The sequence below is a fragment of the Tremella mesenterica genome, assembly GCF_000271645.1.
Source record: "Tremella mesenterica DSM 1558 unplaced genomic scaffold TREMEscaffold_5, whole genome shotgun sequence".
In the NCBI taxonomy this organism is placed as follows: Eukaryota; Fungi; Basidiomycota; class Tremellomycetes; order Tremellales; family Tremellaceae; genus Tremella; species Tremella mesenterica.
The window spans coordinates 440,438-457,542 of record NW_006711229.1 but is presented as its reverse complement, the minus strand read 5'-3'; the positions used below and the strand labels follow the sequence as shown (position 1 = coordinate 457,542).

The following is a 17,105-nucleotide window of genomic DNA, read 5'->3' as shown; positions in this document are numbered from 1 at the left end:
AGCGACAAGGACGACGACTGTACTCGGGTCCACGTGACTTTCGAATCGACGTCATTCTCGAACGCCGCATCATATTATGATCATGCATCGATACTTAGTCTCTGCATTTAACATTACTCTACCATGGGTGACCCGATTGCTGCAGCTGTTCAGTACAAGTATGAGCACCCCAAAGAGAGCTTCAAGAAAGTTTCAGATGTATTTGACATACCAAAAACAACTCTCTACGATCGATTCAATGGGTTACACTCCGACCATGTCACTGCTGCTCGCCATGCTCTATCTCCTGCTCAAGAAGAAGTACTCCTCGATAAAATCAACATGTACGCCCAAAGAGGAACCCTTCTCACACCAAAAGCTGTCAGACAGATGGCGGAACTGCTTCATGGAGAGAATCTTGGGGTCAACTGGGTGTCCACTTTCATCAAACGACATTCTACACGTATACACTCCCGCTTCCATGACTTCCGTGAGCTTGCACGACATCAAGCGGATACTCCAGAGACTCGACAGGCATGGTATAAGCTTGTAAGCACCAATTGTCACAATGTATAATGGTGCTGATGAGCAGGTGAAGGAAATTTATGATTCCCACACCTATTTCCCTCACAACATATACAACATGGATGAAGTCGGCTTTGATATTGCTATCCAACATTGCATACGGACCGTTGCCCCTCGCTCCACTCATCGCAAAGCCCAAACCCTTCCCAGTAACAGTGAACACATATCTGTGGTTGCTTGCATTGGTACCAAGTCCGCACCCATCCCTCCTCTTGTCATCTATAAAGGTGAATCTGTTCTTGAATCATGGACCGCCGAACGAAACCCCAACATCCCTCAACGAGCTATCACCACCTTCTCCGGTTACACCAACAGTTATATCACAAAGATGTGGTTAGAAGACATCTTTGATCCAGCAACAAAAGGGATTGCCCGTGATGGACAAGACCGCCGACTCCTCTTCCTTGATGGCTTAGATGCTCATGTTCAACTCGACTTTCTTGACACCTGCTGGGTTCGGAATATTGTCCACATCATACTCCCTGCTCACATGTCCGGTGAATTCCAACCCCTTGATGTCAAATTCTTTGGACCCCTCAAAGACTCCTATAATTGGTACCTTCAAAAATATCTCCTTGGAAACACATCTCCCGGTATTGCAAAAGGTGTTTTCTATCGCTGGCATCAAGAGGCATGGAAAGATACTGCTCATACTTGGCAGCTACGTAGTGCATGGAGAGACTCAGGCCTATGGCCTTTGAATCAGCGGATAATGGGTGCGTCTCGTATTCTCAGCCCACCTCCCTGTGTCCTGGCGGATCCTCCCATTCCGGCAAATCTTGAGACATACAAAGCAAATGAGAGAGGTGTACGCCAGGGTCGATACACAAGAACACAGGTAGAGGAGAAGAAAGCAGCTGGCTTGGAAGCATCTTTGTCACGGGAGAAATTGACGGAAGAGGACATCAATAGATTGCAGGAAACGGCGGCTCTTGATAGAACTTCCAGGGGGAGCGGGAAGCGGGCAAGGTATCCCAAGGGGAAAGCATTTGATCCGGAGAATGCAGATGCATACAGGGAGGAGCTAGCCAGAGATCAGGAGGCCAAACGGATCAAGCTGCAGCAGAAGCGTGCCGAGAAGGGAAAGGAGAAGGAGAAGGAGAAGGAAAAGGGGAAGGGAAAGGGGAGGGGAAAGGAGAATGGACCAGGTTCATTGGAAATCTCGACTGGTGTCTCAGGAGGGACAGGAGAATCATCTGCTAGACCATTTCGACCGCCTCTCAGGTGTTGAGGGGATCACTATGCTTTATATGTATTTCCAAGCGACATGAATTGGATTGCATGATCTACCGGTCGAAAATCCCGTGCGGTCGAAATTCCCGTGAACGGAAGTAAACTGACTCACTTTCTCAACCTCACGTTTACTTCACCCACACCTTTGATCGATAGCGTGTAGCTATAAGGCTAGAAGACGTATGAGTCCCATCCCACCCTTGTTCTTGACTGAGTTGGACAGACAAAGCAGCTAGCAGCGCTCTCCTCATACCCACTCCCTCTTTTCATATGAACCTTACTCGCTCTACTCGATACAGACCTCGACCGACCGATAAAGCCAACCTTCTCCGACGCCATCTCACACCAAATCACTCACTCACACACACACTCTCTCTATAGCCCTAGCATAGTCAACAATCTCTCTGCCTGTTTCTCAATTAGGCCCGCAGTCATGCTATCTGAAGCCAATCCATCAGATGAAGAACCACTGACGCCTCTGAGGGAACTATCCTCCTTGCCCGATATTAGAGAGTTGGATCCATTCAGTGATCGTTCCACAGTCCTTCGACCTCCGGTCAATGTCGACGGGGGTGGTGATGTGAGCTTGCATCGTTATGGCACACTTTGGCGTCGTTATGTGCAGAGTATGGTCGGCCATGAGATCCCGGACGTGACGGTGTCCTGGTCAGACAAGCCAGACACGCATGACATCATAATCAACTTCCTGCACCCTGAAGAGGAAGAAGATTATGATGTTGACATCACCTTGCATGCAACCCCAACGGATAGCATGCAAACCCAAGTCCCTCAAGATATAAAGATGGTGACTTCAAACTTGTTCAGATATGAGCCAAATGGCAATGCAGAGGAGGATGTGGCAGCAAGACTGCCAAACCTGGTGAGCCAGATCCTTTCGGGAGTTGATAAATTATTAGAGCGCAGTGGACTCAAGAGAAGGCTGGGCACCAAGGGTTTGGCTTCCTATGAGCAGACTCGAGAGGTTCTTCTTGCATCTGCTCTCATGCAATTGACCATTGAGGGACTTCCTGGACTTAAATGGACCTCACCACCCGGACAGAAGCAAACGGTTCAAGAGGTTGGTGAGAACATCAACACTGGATCCAGCCCTAAAAGGCCCGCTCTTGAGGTTAGTACATCCATCCAATATCATCCTCCACGACCTGAGGTGATAGAGCCATATGAACGTAGCTGGCATTGGAATCAATACTTGAAGAAGGCGGTGAATCTAGACATGAAAGTGACTGCGGACTCCAAAGGGAAGATCCAGTCGGTCTCTATGTTTTATAATGATAATCCCTACACATTCAAGGTCAAGGGTGTATCAAATAGGAAACAAGGAACCAATGAGCATGATATTCCCTTCAAGCCAGACCATGGTACCTTGACAAAAGTGGCTACACTTTTTTCTGTCTGCCGTCACAGCAAAACCCATTGGATAATTGACCGCACACGCACTGATCAGCTTGTCAACAGGGTCTGGTATAGCTGTGTTGAGATACTACTGCAGAGTGGTCATGGAAAGACACTGATCGGGGACCAAAAAGTGCAATTCCCATCACACATGACTCTTTATGCTCTGGCCATTGCAAGCAATGAGAACGTGCCTGGGACATCAGAGGTCGTTTGGAACCACTCACCTAGGCAGCTGTCACGAGGACCAACTAACCAGCATTGGCTCGATATAACAGTGCCCAACGTGACAGTGTTCAGGACATCTAAAACCACTGTGACAAAAAGGCCTATTAATTGGCGGTTAACCCTACCGCCGATCGCTGGTAAAATACCCTTCCCCGACTTTCACTCAACTTGTCACACGCTTTGTGACATTATGCACTCTCTTGGGCCCCGCTTTGGGGCCCCGACAAGGGGACCCCGCTTGGGCCCCCACACTGGGAAGGGTACGACAGACCGAAAACTTACTCCGAGAGGGAGGTTTTCCAAGTAGGGGCTGAGTTACCCCCGGCGCCGTCCGGGAGTCGAACCCAGGACCCTACCCGTAACCGCCGATTAATCTGTCACGAGGACCAACTAACCAGCATTGGCTCGATATAACAGTGCCCAACGTGACAGTGTTCAGGACATCTAAAACCACTGTGACAAAAAGGCCTATTAATCTGCGGTTAACCCTACCGCCGATCGCTGGTTAAATACCCTTCCCCGACTTTCGCTCAACTTGTCACACGCTTTGTGACAGCAGCCAGCCACTCATAACAGCTCCACTCCTGATGTGACTTCACAACCTGCCAAAACTAGCGATGTACAATCATCTGATGTCCAGGAGCCCTCTATGTGGCCTGGTTCAAAAAAGGAGTATAGGGACAGATGGATCAATTACTTGGAGAAGGGAGATCTGCCAGCTAGGATGCATACATCAACAGAAGGCATTGTTATAACTCTTCAAATGGTTCATGATGAAAATGACGAATTTCATGACAAAAGAGAGGTCCCAAACAAGCTAAGACAGAAACGTTTCTCCGAAAGTGGCCACAACTATGACCCACCAGAAAACATGAAGCTGCTTGCTGAGACACTAATGTATTATGATTGGGCCCAAAACCCACATTCACTAAAAGTTGGTGCCCTTTTTACAAGGCTCTATCAATCATGTATAGAATTGTCTGCATCAACTGGCTTAGATGCCAAGCTGTCCAAGGAACCACCAGATATTCTCTCGGTCCTGACACTGCAGGCTTTATTGAAAGTGAGAACGCCGGGCCTCCATAGATGTGTTGAACCTTAATTGTGTGTGTCTCCGTCTCCACCCCATTCATAATGTGATCTTGAAGTGTTACGAACTGTCCTATGTTGACCTTGCTGATTTAAGACAATTGGAAAGTGAAGGTTTACGAGAGGTGCGACTACAAGGGATGGAGTAGTCACAACTTGTGAGTTGGTTGAAGGTGGTGGATCAACTGAGAAGGACCCGTGTTACATGGTAACAACAACTTGAAGCAGATCCATCAAACCCGACGGATTAGGATAGAGAAAAGCGGGATTTGGAGGCAGTGCTGCAATTAGGTAGGGACAGGTTTTCCCTTTCGAGATTTCCCCACTGGGTTTGCTCAAAAGCGGTTTTTCACCTGTCCAAGTATGTACATAGACGCTTGCAGCAGGAAGGGACAGAGACACGGACACCTGTAGACAGTATATAGTACAATCAGCAAAGTACCAACTTTACTGATTCATCAATATCATTCTTTGACTACATCAATTGCAGAGAAGACACGATCCTGTCACAGGTGTCACAAACTACAGTCGGGTCTGTCAAAACCCATAGGGCCGGGGAGAGTGGCGGAGTTAGGGGTTACCACTGACTATGGATTTTGACAAAACTGCCACACATGCATGCATTTCTCCCTTTCAACAAACATCATGACCAAAGCCATAGTGTCACGAATATACGACTGATGATGATGAAGCCGCAATGGCGTGTCTCAAACAGTCTTAAACGCAACAGTAAGTTAGAGTAGAGAGTTGAAATCAAAGATGACAATTGATCAGAGAGACAGAGAAACAAACAGAGAGCTAGAACCACTATTTATAGACAAAACACCCCAAACTGAGCCTAAAACTCCTTCCTCTCCTCTCCTACTTCAAGGGGGAAAACCCTGAGGAAATCCTGAGGAAACCCTGCATCAAAAGTAGTGTTTTAAACAAATTTTCAGAAGCCTCTGACTCATCTTAGAAGCCCCAGAAGAGATCTCCTCATCAAAGGCTGAAAACCCATTGAAAAGTCAGACGAATAAAGGAGCCGCAAGAAGTGATCTTGAGGCCTGGGAATTAGAGGAGCTCTGATCTTTCAGGGGGTTCAGAGGGTGTTTCTTAAGCGCCCACATTATGCAGATTTTGACCCAAAACTACCTGGTTCAGTCCTGCGGGTTCGGTAGAGGTTCGAGAGGTTCGAATATAGGCTAAATATGCTTAGTAGAGTGGTTCTCCTTCTGGTTCTCTCAGTTGAGTCGTCCGCACTGCTGAAAGAGATGAAACTTCTGACCATTAGTGCGTACTCCTCAACACTAGTGTGTATTCTTCATCAGTGGCGTACACTTCTTGATCAGTAGCGGGTGTGTGTTGATCAGTAGCGTGTTTTCCATGTTCAAACGCGTGTTTTCACAAGGCCATCCTGACAACCGGTTGACAGGTTGATCCTTTGGTTGACCTGGTGGTTGACCCGGTGATTGATCCTGTGATTGATCCTGTGATTGATCCTGTGATTGATCCGGCGAACCAGTTATTTGGTAACCGAGGGAGTCGTACTACCATTGACAGACATACATACTCTCCTATGATGTCAGTGGTGTGATCACTAATTAAGGTACCCGCAATTGATCACTAATTAAGGTACCCGTGATTGATCACTAATTGAGGTACCCGTAATTGATGGCTAATTAAGGCACTAATTAGTAATTAAGGAATTGATGGCTAATTATTGATCATTGATGATTCTGTTGTTTGTTGACTGGGACGGGCTCATACACAGAAATAGATGCCGACCGGCCATCCGGCTGATATTGCTCCCGAGGTACTCTCGCTTAGCAGTATGTCCGGTCTGAGCGGAACCGAGGACACGGAACCTGGTACATGTCGGCCGGAGCTTGGGATGACGACAGATGACGACAGATGACGATAGATGACAACAGATGACGTGATTGATGTATACAATGTTGAGTCAGGTTGACTCAGTGATGGGAGGGTGATTAAGGTTGAATGGTGATCCACATGTTGTGCGATGGGTCGAGTTGAGACGATTTGAGTAAAGTTGACTGGACTTGAGTGGATGATATGCACGTGGTATTTATAGATATTCGAGGGTTATGACAGTTAGTATGTTGTCCGTAGACTTGTGATGGGGTCGGACTACTTAGGTGACTTGCGAAGGATACGGGCAGGTTGAGATGATGATAGGGGTGTGAGTGGTGATGTGGACAGGGGTAATGATGACGGGTGATGTGTTGGATGTAAGTAGTATGTCAAGAGAGGTCTTTTGTGAGTGGCAAATAATATTTTGATCCTTGGAGAAAAGGAACTACAAACTCAATAGGTCCAGTATTTATACTTTTTGAGGGGCATCTCATGTACACCCAATGTGGTCTCCCCTTGTCTCCCTTCTTCTCCCCTCGTGTCTCCTCATGTCTCCTTGTGTCTCCTTGTCTCCTCTCTCCTCAGGGTCATGGGTCACCACACTGTGTTAGCCAGGTCGTGACACCGTAGTTCTCCGCCAGGCGGGGTTGTCGTGACAAATGCTTCCTATGTTCTTGTAACTTCATTTAGTCGGTCTCAGTGGTTCGGGGTTGTGGTGATTGGCGATGGATAGAGGTTCGGTGATGGTGAAAGGAGGGTCGATGATGGTGGTTGTCAGGGGATGTTACAATATTTGTGACAAGCTTGCAGCTTGTGGTGTACTTCATGTCACAAAATGCCTTTCAATAGACGATCTCTTAAACCCAAAGGGTGAACAGGGAGGGGTAGAACACTGTACCTATGAGATGCTCCTGGAAGCGGTGCATTGGTTTATGGAAGGAAAAGATGGAGAGGAGGAGATAGAAGAAGTGGTCAAACCACCATGGTGTCATGAGACCAACTAACCAGCATTGGGATGTGTCACAAACCATATCGTAACAACCCCTGACATTCACCATCACCGAACCCCTATCCACCATCAACCACCATAACCCAAACCACTCAGACCAACTCCGACGAAGTTACGAGAACCTAGGAATTATCAGTTACGACAACCCCGCACTTCAAATCACAATCTACTCGACTTACCTTTCCTGCTTGATTCTCACCCGCACCTTTCATCAATGACGACGACTTGGCGCACAACCACTTTCGTCTTCGGGCACAACCCCCGAGTTAGGCATGCTCAGGTTTTCCGACGGAAGTAGTTAGGCGCGCGCGAGCACGGGCCTCCCTTCCACCACTTCTCCCCGTGTCCAATACATGCAGCTGAACATTATTTTTTTCACCCAATGTTCTCCACACATTCAGTCAGGAAACACAGCAAATATATAGAACTGACTATCCTCTATCTCGTGATACTCGTTTTAGAACGATGTGATCAATACTCACTGAGATACACCATTCCTCCTTCCCTTTGACTTTCCCAAGAAGTCATTCCTGTCGCATGGCCTCTACTCACACAGGTATTTAGCAGTGAGATGGATATCATTCTACTTCGCGCAGTTCTCTAGAATGTGAAGAGCAAGTGCTTCAGATAGTAAGGTCTGCATTGAAAAGAGTGGAACATGTTTTAGGTAGAGATGAACAGTTGATACTGGATGAAAGAGAAGAATGAGGCCCGAGCTGAACGCGTGCCTAATCGCTTCCGTCGGGATTTGCTGCATGCCTATTCTCGGGAGTTGTGCCCGAAGACGAAAGTGGTTGTGCGCCAAGTCGTCGTCTCATCAATAGTAGATAGCATATAGCAAGAAGGTAAGCTCAAGACAGATCAAGCAATTCGTTCCCTTCCCCCCCCCGGGACCCCATCACGACCCTCCTTCCATACCTTAGAAGCCCCATCCAAATGAGGCAAAAACGACGAGTCATCTTCGACGCCGTCCAGCACGCATACAAAAGCTCGCCAATATCTCTCTCGTCCTCGACCCCAATAAGGTTGAAATCCACTTTACTCACTTGATACTACTAGGATAAACAACCACAAAACTGAAAAGACTGGTATGTCAGCATCAGTTTCTCCTGATCATGACGTTGACAGGCACCACGGTAGTCGTGACACCTCGTTGACCACATTGAGTGGCTTTCCCTCGTTGACTAATTCCGAAGCCAGTGAGTCCGTTGGTGGGGGCGGCCACTTGAATTCACCCACGGGTCTGGTCACATGTAAACAGCCCCCCGTCGAGAGAGGGGAGAGTAGGATGTCCCTCTATCAGTTTAGCAAGATGTGGCGTTGATATGTGAAAGAAGCGTCAGTTGAGAGAGACCTCCCCGACATGTCCCTACAGTGGGATGAAGAGGGACTAGAGTACTTTTTACAGCTTGATCGGACAGGCGATGAAGGTGCACTGGAGGTCAGCATACAGCGGAACCACATGTCATCCGCCAAACGCTTGAAATCTGATATCCCCAAGGACATGATAACGGTGGCATTGACCTTGTTCAGGTACAACCCCAATGGTAATGGTAGCGAAGAAGAATCCAAAGAAATGGTGAGAAACCTGATGAGCAAGTTGATTCCGAGCATTGATCAACTAATACAGCATACCGGCTTGAAAGAAAGACTAGTGACTGGTGGTTCAACATCTCTTGAAGCAACTCGAGGACTGTATATTGCTTCCTTACTCATGCAACTGACAGATGATGGATTTCCTGGACTTGTGTGGACCTCACCACCCAAGTTCCCAAAGGTCCAAGAGGTTGTTGAGAATGAAAGTGGTGATTTGAACACCAACAGGCAAGCTCCAGAGGCCAGTGAGGCTGTGGATCAACCTCCACGACTTCCAATGCTACTACCATACAAACACAGCTAGCTTTGGAGGCAATACCTGGACAATGCCAAGCCAACAGGTGCAAGTATCACACTATCAACGAGTGGAAAGATTGAGTCAGTGTCACTCTTTCACGCTGGTGCATGGCACCCAGCTAAGCTTAATGCAAATAGCAATAGAACTGGGAGTACCAATCTTGGGATCCCTTGGGAGGCAGACAGTAGGACAGTGAGCGCAGCATGCACTCTGTTCTGCAGGAGGGTGCAAAGGAAAGATGGGAACTGGAAAACTCAACATAATCTGACCAAGATACTTGTCAACACGGTCTGGAGGGCCTGGGTTATGTCACTGCAAGGAAGTGAACGGGACGCCACACTGAGCAATACTGAAAAGACAGAAGTCCCATGCTTGTTGACACTCTGGGCCATGGCAGAAGCAAGCAATGTAGATAAGCATGGATCAACAGAGGTTTATTGGAACTATCCTCCTGAACGGCCACATAATCATAATGATCCTGCTTTGAATATGACTGCACAACCAGGTGAGCCTAGCAACACAAGCTCACCCATGCTCCAGAAACCTGCCTTGTGGCCTGACCCAAGGGACGAATATATCTTCAAGTGGATCAAGTACCTGAAGAAAGGCAGTGAGGTAAGTGTAGATGTAGAAGAGGGACAACTACAGCTTGCCCAGATGGCTGGCCCAGTGTCACACCATGCAACTGCCCATAAGAAATATTGTGCAAAGGAGATGTCAACCATGGTATCTCAACGTGGCTTCTCTTATCTTGCTGACAAAGACACAATAGCACAAGCTGAAGAGCTGTTCTATGCAACAGGCATCAAGGGTAGTGGGGCCCTTACAGCTACACAGCGCGTTGTCCAGGGGGCAGCTAAGACAATCTATCATGCTCTTGTTGAGTTATCTGAAAAGACCAAATCTGATGAGTTGCTTAGTCAAGATTCTGCTAGTCCAAGTTATGGACCCACAGTATATTGTGATATGATGCTTGGGGTGCTCATGCAAGCAGCTGAACTGGGATTTAAAGGCATACATAGGAGGTCAGTGTCACAAACCACATTGCAACATCCGTAACAACTGTCACGACCAGGATATTACGGCTCAGTCATGACCCATATCTCATCTCTATGGCAAATAACCTATTCAAATCACTACAATAGGTGATCAAGCCATGATAGGTTGTTTGACGACTAAATAGATGATTGATCCTATCAAGTAGATGATCAATCCTATCAAGTAGATGATTGCTCATATTAAATAGGTAATCAGTCATATCAAATAGGTGATTGGCCATATCAGATAGGTTAGCTGACAAGCCAAATAGGTTATTGGATAGAAAATAGGTACTCTAAGACGGGGGATAGGTTAGTTAATAGGCAGGATAGGTAATTCAAGGGATAAGTAGGTAGTTTTGCCTCGAGAATTACCTATGCGAGCTATATCATGGATAGGTTTGCTATCTCTAGGTAGACTATATAAAGAGCACATTTACTTTGTAGTTATTCTTCTTCTCAAGGATCAAAATATTATTTGCCACTTCACAAAAGACCTCTTCTTGACATACTACTTACTTCAAACCAACCCTCATCATTATCTCTGTCAACACCCTCTGTTACGACCTGAGAGCTAGGCAGTGACCAAGACCTAACTTCAGAGGACAACAACAATGAAGGACGAAGTGACAGCGTAGAGTGGATTGGACGATGATGATGAAGAGCACCTCAGTGCTGAGGAAGGGTTGTATTGGAAGTCACTTAGACGAAGTGCGCGAGTGTAGCGAGCGCAAAGAGGATTGTGAAAAATGAGAAGTTTAGAAGTGTAACTTTTGAGAATTCATCGACAAGGAAGAGGGCTCGCGGAAGGGGTTTTTATACCCTTGCGCCTTCACTTTGCCTCCACTTTCTAAATGACTAGTGTTCAGGCTTAGCCTGACCTACGGTATATAATTCTAACCAATGTGTCCAATATGATTGATGTGCCCAAGTTGACCAATGTGTCCAAGTTCACCGATGTGTCCAAGTTCACCGATGTGTCCAAGTTCACCAATGTGTCCAAGTTCACCGATATGTCCAAGTTCACCAATGTGTCCAGCTATGATGTCATTACTGACAAAGATGACCAGTGTTTAGGCTTAGCCTAAACAGTGGTGAAACATTGATAACCTAAGTTCCTATTTGCCACTCTAATGCCACATCATGTTCTAAAGTTCCTGATACTCATCTTAATAATGCCACATCATTGTGTATGACCTGCCTCTGTGCAGTGTCATAACACCATCACATATGCCGTCATCATCATCTTGACCTGCCCGGATCCTTCGCAAGTCACTTGGTCGTCCAATCATATCACAAGTCTACGGGCAACATACTAACCATCATTGTCCAAGCTAACTAAACAGTTGCAGTCCACCTGTCTTTGATCCATCGAGGTCTGTCAAGGACAGGACCGTGACAACAACCACCATTATTGACTGCCATGGGGAACCAAACTTTGTGCACAACATCAAATCTCTTCACACACGACAGAGTCACGTGATAGACTCTTAGGCATGCAGCTGTCACAAACTATGTTGTGACACCCCAAAACCACACCACCAATGACCCTCCTTTGACCATCAAACCTCCATCATACCTCAACCTCTTTGGTTTACACGTAACTTAGGACATCTGAGACCAACTACGACAAAGTACCTTGTGGGAAGATGAGAGACAAACATCAGAAGCATAAGTGAGGCAAAGTTAGGCGGAGCTAGGTGGATTAGGGACAGTGGGATCAGAAGTACGGCAAAGTGCGACGAAGTTAGTGAAATGATGGCCGGGGACTTGGGGAAGTTGGACAAAGTGCGTTGAAGTTTGGCAAAGTGCGGCGATTAGACACGGCAACCCGGCCTAGCGGAGAACTACGGCAAAGTCAGGAGAGAGAGATTGAGGGATACTGGGTGGAGAACGGAAGGAGGTGGAAATACGGTAAAGTGCGGCAAAGCTGGATGAAGGGGGACTGAGCGCAAAGCAGTGCAGGGGTTGAGAGATATTCTACGGGAGAGCAGAGAGGTATGAATAGTTTACAGATTGCTGAAGAGGTTCAGCAATCCTTGATTGTTGTCAGTAGTGAAAGATTGATAGTGGTAGCTACACCTACACCTCATTGAGATACCTTGCCACCAGTGAGCACCCTAGTTAGAGCAACTTCGGCAAAGTACCTTGAAGTAGCACCCTGTTTGAGGTCTGCTGTAATGATCCTGCTTGTGAGGATCACCACAAATAATTAATTGTAACCTACCCATAGGTGTCACAAAGCGTGTGACAAGTTGAGCGAAAGTCGGGGAAGGGTATTTAACCAGCAATCGGCGGTAGGGTTAACCGCTGATTAATAGGCCTTTTCGTCGCAGTGGTAAACTGGCTAGTCATTGATGGTGGAATGGGAACTATCAGTGTAATGTGGTCATGGGTTCAATTCCCATGCCGACCAAGGGGTTTTCTCCGGGCACTCCGGTTCCCCTTGTACATGAGTCTGTGCAAGCCATTCATGCTATAGTTCTTATAGTAGGCTTATTTTAGCGCAGGGCTTGATGCCTTGTGCACAGCAGCCTCCTCCCGAATCAGGTTAAGATCACTGTTCCGTTGGGCACTGTTATATTGAGCCAATGCTGGTTAGTTGGTCCTCGTGACAGTAGGGCTGGATACTGAATCGGAACTCTGTGATGTGGATAATACTAGCCAGCAATGATCAAAGGTCAGTAGATGTAAGTAAAGAGTGTATCAGGGAAACCAAAGAGGGTCTGAGAGAGGATGGAGGAAAAAGTAGGAGAAGGAGGAGTGAGAAGAAGAAGTGAGAAGAAAGAGAATGGGAGAAGAAAGAGAATGGGAGAAGAAAGAGAATGGGAGAAGAAAGACAATGGGAGAAGAAAGACAATGGAGGAAGAGATCCCCCTCAGACCCGGCTTATAGGCATAAATGAGCTGACATTTGACGTAGGAAAGACGTTACAGAATCTGTGTCTTTGACACGTTATGCATGAACACTATATACTAGGAGACAGGAGAGACTATAGGTAGAGAAGGCGTAACTGAGGCAAGTGCGTATAAGCACTTGTATAGACTATGATATGCAGACAAGAGAGAGGGGTAGGGGTGTCTGTGTCACAAACCACGTCTTAACATCCCTGACAACTACCATCACCGACCCTCCTTTCACCATCACCGAACCACCATCCATCACCAACCATCACCGAACCACCATCCATCACCAACCAGCACCTGAACCACTGAGACCGACTACGACGAAGTTACGAGAACCGAGAGGGTATTTGTCACGATAACCCCGCCTAGCGGAGAACTACAGCGAAGTTAGGAGAAGGGAACCGAGGGAGAGCAGAGCGAAGGAAGTTAGGCGAAGTTAGTCGAAGTGAGCAAAGTAGGGTACCGGGGATATGGCAAGGAACGGCGAAGTTGAGCAAAGAGGACTGAGCGCGAGGCTGTGCAGGAGTTGAGGGACGTTCTGTGAGAAGAGAAGCGAATTATAGATAGTTTACAGATCGCTGAACTTCTTCAGTGAGCCTTGATTGTTGTCAGTCGCGAGAGATATATTCAGTAGCTACAACCATCGAGTTAGGGAGAGCTACCACCGAGCAGTCCGACGCACTACGGTGAAGTTAGCCGCAGTCCTTCGACGATCACCTTGTCATTTACCACCTGACGTATTACTACGGCGAAGTTAGCTGTAGTCTCCCGACGAGTACCCTGTCCTAGTGAGACATTGACGCCCCACTACAATGTAGTTAGCCGAGGTTAGTCGACCGCCAGTCAGTAGAGAAGAAGAAACAACAACCGTGACAGTCTGGAAGAGAATCTAGTAGCTTGGTACTGATCAGTATGTAGGGGATGGTCGGATCCACTACAACTCATTACTGCACAGTTTGCTGAGCTTTTCTCTCTCCCCCATCTGCTTTCAAAACTTTCCATCTCTCTGACCTAGAAAACAGATTTATTACCTCAACCTACCATCCCTCGTTTATTTCTTTAAGAATCTTGACGTCATGGCCCTCCTACTTCCACCCCCAATGCCTTCGCCGCTATGAGGAACTTTGGCGGTATTGTGTCATCTGCCCGTGAGTTGTCTTTGTTATTACACTTACTATGCCGAACTTGGCTGATATTCAGTCTCCTTCGGCGACAGATCTCGCCAAGTTTCCTCCCTTGGCCTCAGTACTCTTTCTTTGGAGGAGCCTTCCCACGCTACCGCTCCTCCTTGGGCCGCTTCTCCTGTTGCCATTGCTGGTCCCTCAGGAGGGTCTCCTCCTCCCTCCACCCCGCGCCGTAGGACACCCGCCTTCCGTCCTGGTGAGTCCCCGTCATCCTCCGATCAGGAGTCACTTGGCGCCGGGGACTTGGGGTCCAAAGATCGACCCGACTTTGATGAAGACGATGATGATGATGATGATGATGAACCTGAGGTTGAGCGTGAGAGTGAGTTAGAGGTATATTTGGATGACGATGTGAGAGGAAACATGAGCAAAGAGGAAGTCGAGGTAGATGATCATGAGTGTGAGTCCTTCGCCTGTCATCTCATGTCCTCGCCAAACTTCGCATTGTTTATCTGTTCTGTAGCCTCTCAAGCCGTTGCTAACTTGCAGCCTTCCCCGCCCCTCCCCCTGCCCAAATTGTGGGCAAGAAACGTCCCCGTTCTCTCTCCTCCTCCTCCTCCTCCTCCTCTTCTTCTTCTTCTTCCTCTTCCGCGGTTCTTCCCCCCGCCAACGCCAATCGCTGTTGCTGCTGCCGCCGCCCCTGCCGCACCTGTCGCCTCTGCCGCCTCTCCCTGAGGAGAGCCTGCGCCCAAACGGGTGAAAAGATCATTGCGGGAAGAGCAATATTTGTGGGAGAAGGTCAAGGCTGAGCCTGGACGCTGGGTAGTGGTTGGTGTCAATGAGGCGTGTGATTGATGCCGGTGAGTGTTCCTATCCGTGCTACGCCAATGTTATCCCTGCTAATTAGTAGTCATGAGATTCTCACGTATAACCGCCCGAACTGGCCCTGCCTCAAGGCAGTTAGGCCACACAACAAGGCTCTTTGTTGTGCTTTGTGCACATCCAGCATCTGCTCCTTCTGCCCCCCCACTGCTGCTTGGGACATCCCCCCTTGTCCCTCCGACTTCTCCCCTCTTCCCCCTCCTCAGACTCCAGTGTCTGCCCCCCGGTCACGGGGACCATCTTTGTCTCTCCATCCGGTTCGCCGAAGTTCACTGGACTCCCTCTCTTCTCCCCTGTCCCCTTTGCCTTTTGTTCCTGCCGCTGGCCCGTCACATCTTCCGGCTGCCCCTCCTTTGTCCTCTCGTTGTCGTTCAGTCCCTCGTCCGTCCTCTCCTGTGGTGCTCTCTTCTCCGGCCCATGGCACTCGAAGTCGCTGTCCTTCCGCTCCTCCGGCCACCCCAACAGCCGCTCCTGTCACTCCGCCCTCCGCTCCCAAGAAAACTCCAGACTCTTTGTTAAAGAAAACAAAAGGGAAAGGGAAAGAGAAGGAGGTCGTCTTTGATGATGGTGATGTGGAAGATGGAGGTACTCAGCGTGTGTCACAAAGCGTGTGACAAGTCGAGCGAAAGTCGGGGAAGGGTATTTGACCAGCAATCGGCAGTGGGGTTAACCGACAATTAATAGGCCTTTTCGTCACAGTGGTTAAGATCACTGTTCCGTTGGGCACTGTTATATCGAGCCAATGCTGGTTAGTTGGTCCTCGTGACAGCGTGTTGGACCCTCTGCTCCCCGGTTGTCCTTTGTCCATCCTTGTATCTCCATGGACGTTGGTATTCCGGAGGATGAAAAGGAGTTTGCTACCTATTGCTCTCTCGTTCTCGGCCTCACCACTCAGCTCAAGGCCGCTCGACACAATACATCTCTCCTCCTTGACTCCTCTACTTGCCAAACCAACGCCCTGAATAACCTTACTGTGGCGTTAGTAGATGTAGTCAACGGTGAAGGTGTGAATGAGGCTTCAAGGACAAAGCTAGCGGACGTCTCTTGCCAAAGTCTCACTGAGATCGGCGATGTTTGACAAAGATTGTACAACACCCCCTTCCTTGTCACTCCTTTGGTGTATGAGCCACCCCCGTCCATTGGCTGGTGAGGTCGCCGTAGTAGCTCTTGTGTCCCTGCATCCGCTCAGACTGCACTCAATCTCCTCAGTCTTGCCCTCGAGTGTCTCCGGACCATACATTCTTTGTGGAGGACTCTGAGCATGCAAGCTGCTCGTGACATCCAGGACTCCGGTGACTTCTTTGGCGCTATGAACCGGGCTTGGGAAGCTTCTCTCTCTGCTATCTTTCCTTCTGACAGCCTCGACCTACCTTCCGCCATCCGTAGAGTCCAGACTAACGCCGTAGCACAGAGTAGAGCGGAGGACAAGGGAAGGAAGGGGTAAGTGAGCGGTACTTAGCTGTAGTCTTGTGTTGTATGCAGTACTGTCCTACCTCCTTGTCCTTTGCAGGCGTCCTTCCTTTGGCTTAGTAGGGTGTAGTTCGTGGAACTTCGCCAATATGTCAATAGCTCCATCCACATTCTCTACCGGTTCCCTTGATACTGAGTTGTCTGTGCCTTTGTAACCTAACCACTCCACCAGGTACTCTAATTTTCCTGTCCTCTTATTTACTCTAGAGTCCACAATATCTTTTACTTCCCATGATTCTCCTATGTTATCCACCTCTACTGGGCCAGGCGGTTCAGCTCGCTGACCAGGAAACACTGGAGGGTGGTAGAGACGGAGCAAGGAGACATGGAATACATCATGGATACCTGCCATCATTCCTGGTGATTCCAATTTACAAGCATGAGAAGCTACCTGCCGTACTA

General features: G+C 48.2%; 4 protein-coding genes across 4 annotated transcripts; all 4 read left to right on the top strand.

The window, feature by feature from the left end:
- Positions 1 to 282: 282 nt before the first annotated feature.
- On the top strand, positions 283 to 1,180 carry TREMEDRAFT_17450 (uncharacterized protein; the record flags this gene model as incomplete). The annotated part of the gene is made up of 3 exons (XM_007004341.1): positions 283 to 402; positions 569 to 670; positions 893 to 1,180. Coding segments are annotated over 3 exons (510 nt in total), but the record flags the coding sequence as incomplete, so codon positions are not given.
- Positions 1,181 to 2,230: 1,050 nt separating this feature from the next.
- TREMEDRAFT_62211 (uncharacterized protein) lies at positions 2,231 to 3,087 on the top strand (the record flags this gene model as incomplete). The annotated part of the gene is made up of 2 exons (XM_007004560.1): positions 2,231 to 2,926; positions 2,989 to 3,087. 2 exons carry the CDS (start codon positions 2,231 to 2,233, stop codon positions 3,085 to 3,087), a joined length of 795 nt encoding a protein of 264 aa, XP_007004622.1.
- A 5,666-nt stretch (positions 3,088 to 8,753) lies between these two features.
- Positions 8,754 to 10,429, top strand: TREMEDRAFT_62210 (uncharacterized protein; the record flags this gene model as incomplete). Its single annotated transcript, XM_007004559.1, has 5 exons — positions 8,754 to 9,231; positions 9,422 to 9,476; positions 9,506 to 9,899; positions 9,933 to 10,309; positions 10,360 to 10,429. The coding sequence occupies 5 exons, from the start codon at positions 8,754 to 8,756 to the stop codon at positions 10,427 to 10,429; spliced, it is 1,374 nt and encodes a 457-aa protein (XP_007004621.1).
- A 3,912-nt stretch (positions 10,430 to 14,341) lies between these two features.
- Positions 14,342 to 15,086, top strand: TREMEDRAFT_62209 (uncharacterized protein; the record flags this gene model as incomplete). Its single annotated transcript, XM_007004558.1, has 3 exons — positions 14,342 to 14,375; positions 14,428 to 14,811; positions 14,875 to 15,086. 3 exons carry the CDS (start codon positions 14,342 to 14,344, stop codon positions 15,084 to 15,086), a joined length of 630 nt encoding a protein of 209 aa, XP_007004620.1.
- Between the last annotated feature and the right edge of the window lie 2,019 nt (positions 15,087 to 17,105).